Consider the following 1349-nt stretch of genomic DNA (forward strand, 5'->3'; position numbering starts at 1 on the left):
AGAAGGACAAGGGGCAGCAGGTACATGGGCACACCCCCCCCCCCCCCAAGTTCCCCTCCGAGCCCCTCACCATCCCGACTTGGAAATCTATCGGCCGTTCCTTCCTGGGTCAGAATCCTGGGATTCCCTCCCTCAGGGACATTGTGGGGCTCCCCTACAGCACATGGGCTGCAGCGGGTCAAGGAGGCAGCTCCCCCCCACCTTCTCAAGGGGGGGGGCAATTAGGGACAGGGCAATAAATACTGGGCCCAGCCCGTGACATATGCATCCCAGGAGTGAATGAGAAAAGATGTAAGTCCACTGTTTGAGGGAGGGAAGGTGAGGGAGAGGGAAATTTAGTCAGAGGGGAAAATGCTAGAATCCTTTGGGAAAGGTTAAGTGAATCGATGGTGTTGAATGTGATTGATTAAGAGACATTGAAAAGGGTTACTGTCTGTGTTTTCAGGTGTGATCGAACTGGGGAAGGCAGGTGTGCTTTCAGACCCTGGGGAAGGTCAAGATCTCTTTGTAAATCCAATCACTGAACCTCAGTGTGGGCGATGTTTACACTGCTGCTTTGTTCCTGCCCTTGGTGGGGGCAAACACTGTCTTTAAACACAGAGAGATCTTCGGTTGGCGTCAAGTGGCTGATTGGTCTGTCCAGTCATAACCAGGTGACGCGGCTCAGCGGACTCACCCGGAGAGGGCAGGGGTCGCGATCCACCCGATGACCACCTGCAGCCGGCGGGGTAGCTGGGCGTCTTGATGCGGCTGGAGGGGAATGGCCGGGGAGGGGGCAGGGGCCTGGCTTTCTGACCCTCGGGCGAATGCGGCTGCTCCTCCTGCCCCTTGCCAGCGGGCTCCATGGCATCGTTCACCTCTGGAGGAAGCAGAGACAAATGGGCTGAGGTCACACCAGACAATATGCAGCAGCAGAAACAATCAGTGGTTAGCTACACTCACAGTTAGAACATTCCCCCCGACGCCTCCCCACAGACGCCCCGGAACTGGGACACCACTCACTCGATGGGCTGAATGTCATTCATGTTATTAAACTGGAAAGAGTGCAGAAGGCATTTACAAGGACATTGCCAGGACTCGAGGACCTGACTTCCAGGGAGAGGTTAGACATATCCATGCTATACTGTCCCATTGTGCCCAGGGATGTGCAGGTTAGGGTGTGTTGGCCGTGGGGAATTGTCCCATAGTGCCCAGGGAGGTGCAGGTTAGGGTGGATTGGCCGTGGGAAATTGTCCCATAGTGCCCAGGGATGTGCAGGTTAGGGTGGATTGACCATGGGAAATTGTCCCATAGTGTCCAGGGATGTGCAGGTTAGGGTGGATTGGCCATGGGAAATTGTCCCATAGTGC

General features: G+C 55.6%; 1 protein-coding gene across 1 annotated transcript in view; it reads right to left on the bottom strand.

The window, feature by feature from the left end:
* Positions 1-883, bottom strand: part of LOC122547416 (translation initiation factor IF-2-like) — a 6589-nt gene extending 5706 nt beyond the window's left edge. The window contains exon 1 of the mRNA XM_043686041.1: positions 677-883. Within this exon, the coding sequence (XP_043541976.1) occupies positions 677-845 (169 nt within the window). The 5' untranslated portion in view covers positions 846-883. The remainder of the gene's footprint in view (positions 1-676) is intronic.
* Positions 884-1349: the final 466 nt, after the last annotated feature.

This window comes from Chiloscyllium plagiosum, unplaced genomic scaffold (assembly GCF_004010195.1).
Source record: "Chiloscyllium plagiosum isolate BGI_BamShark_2017 unplaced genomic scaffold, ASM401019v2 scaf_991, whole genome shotgun sequence".
Classification (NCBI taxonomy): Eukaryota; Metazoa; Chordata; class Chondrichthyes; order Orectolobiformes; family Hemiscylliidae; genus Chiloscyllium; species Chiloscyllium plagiosum.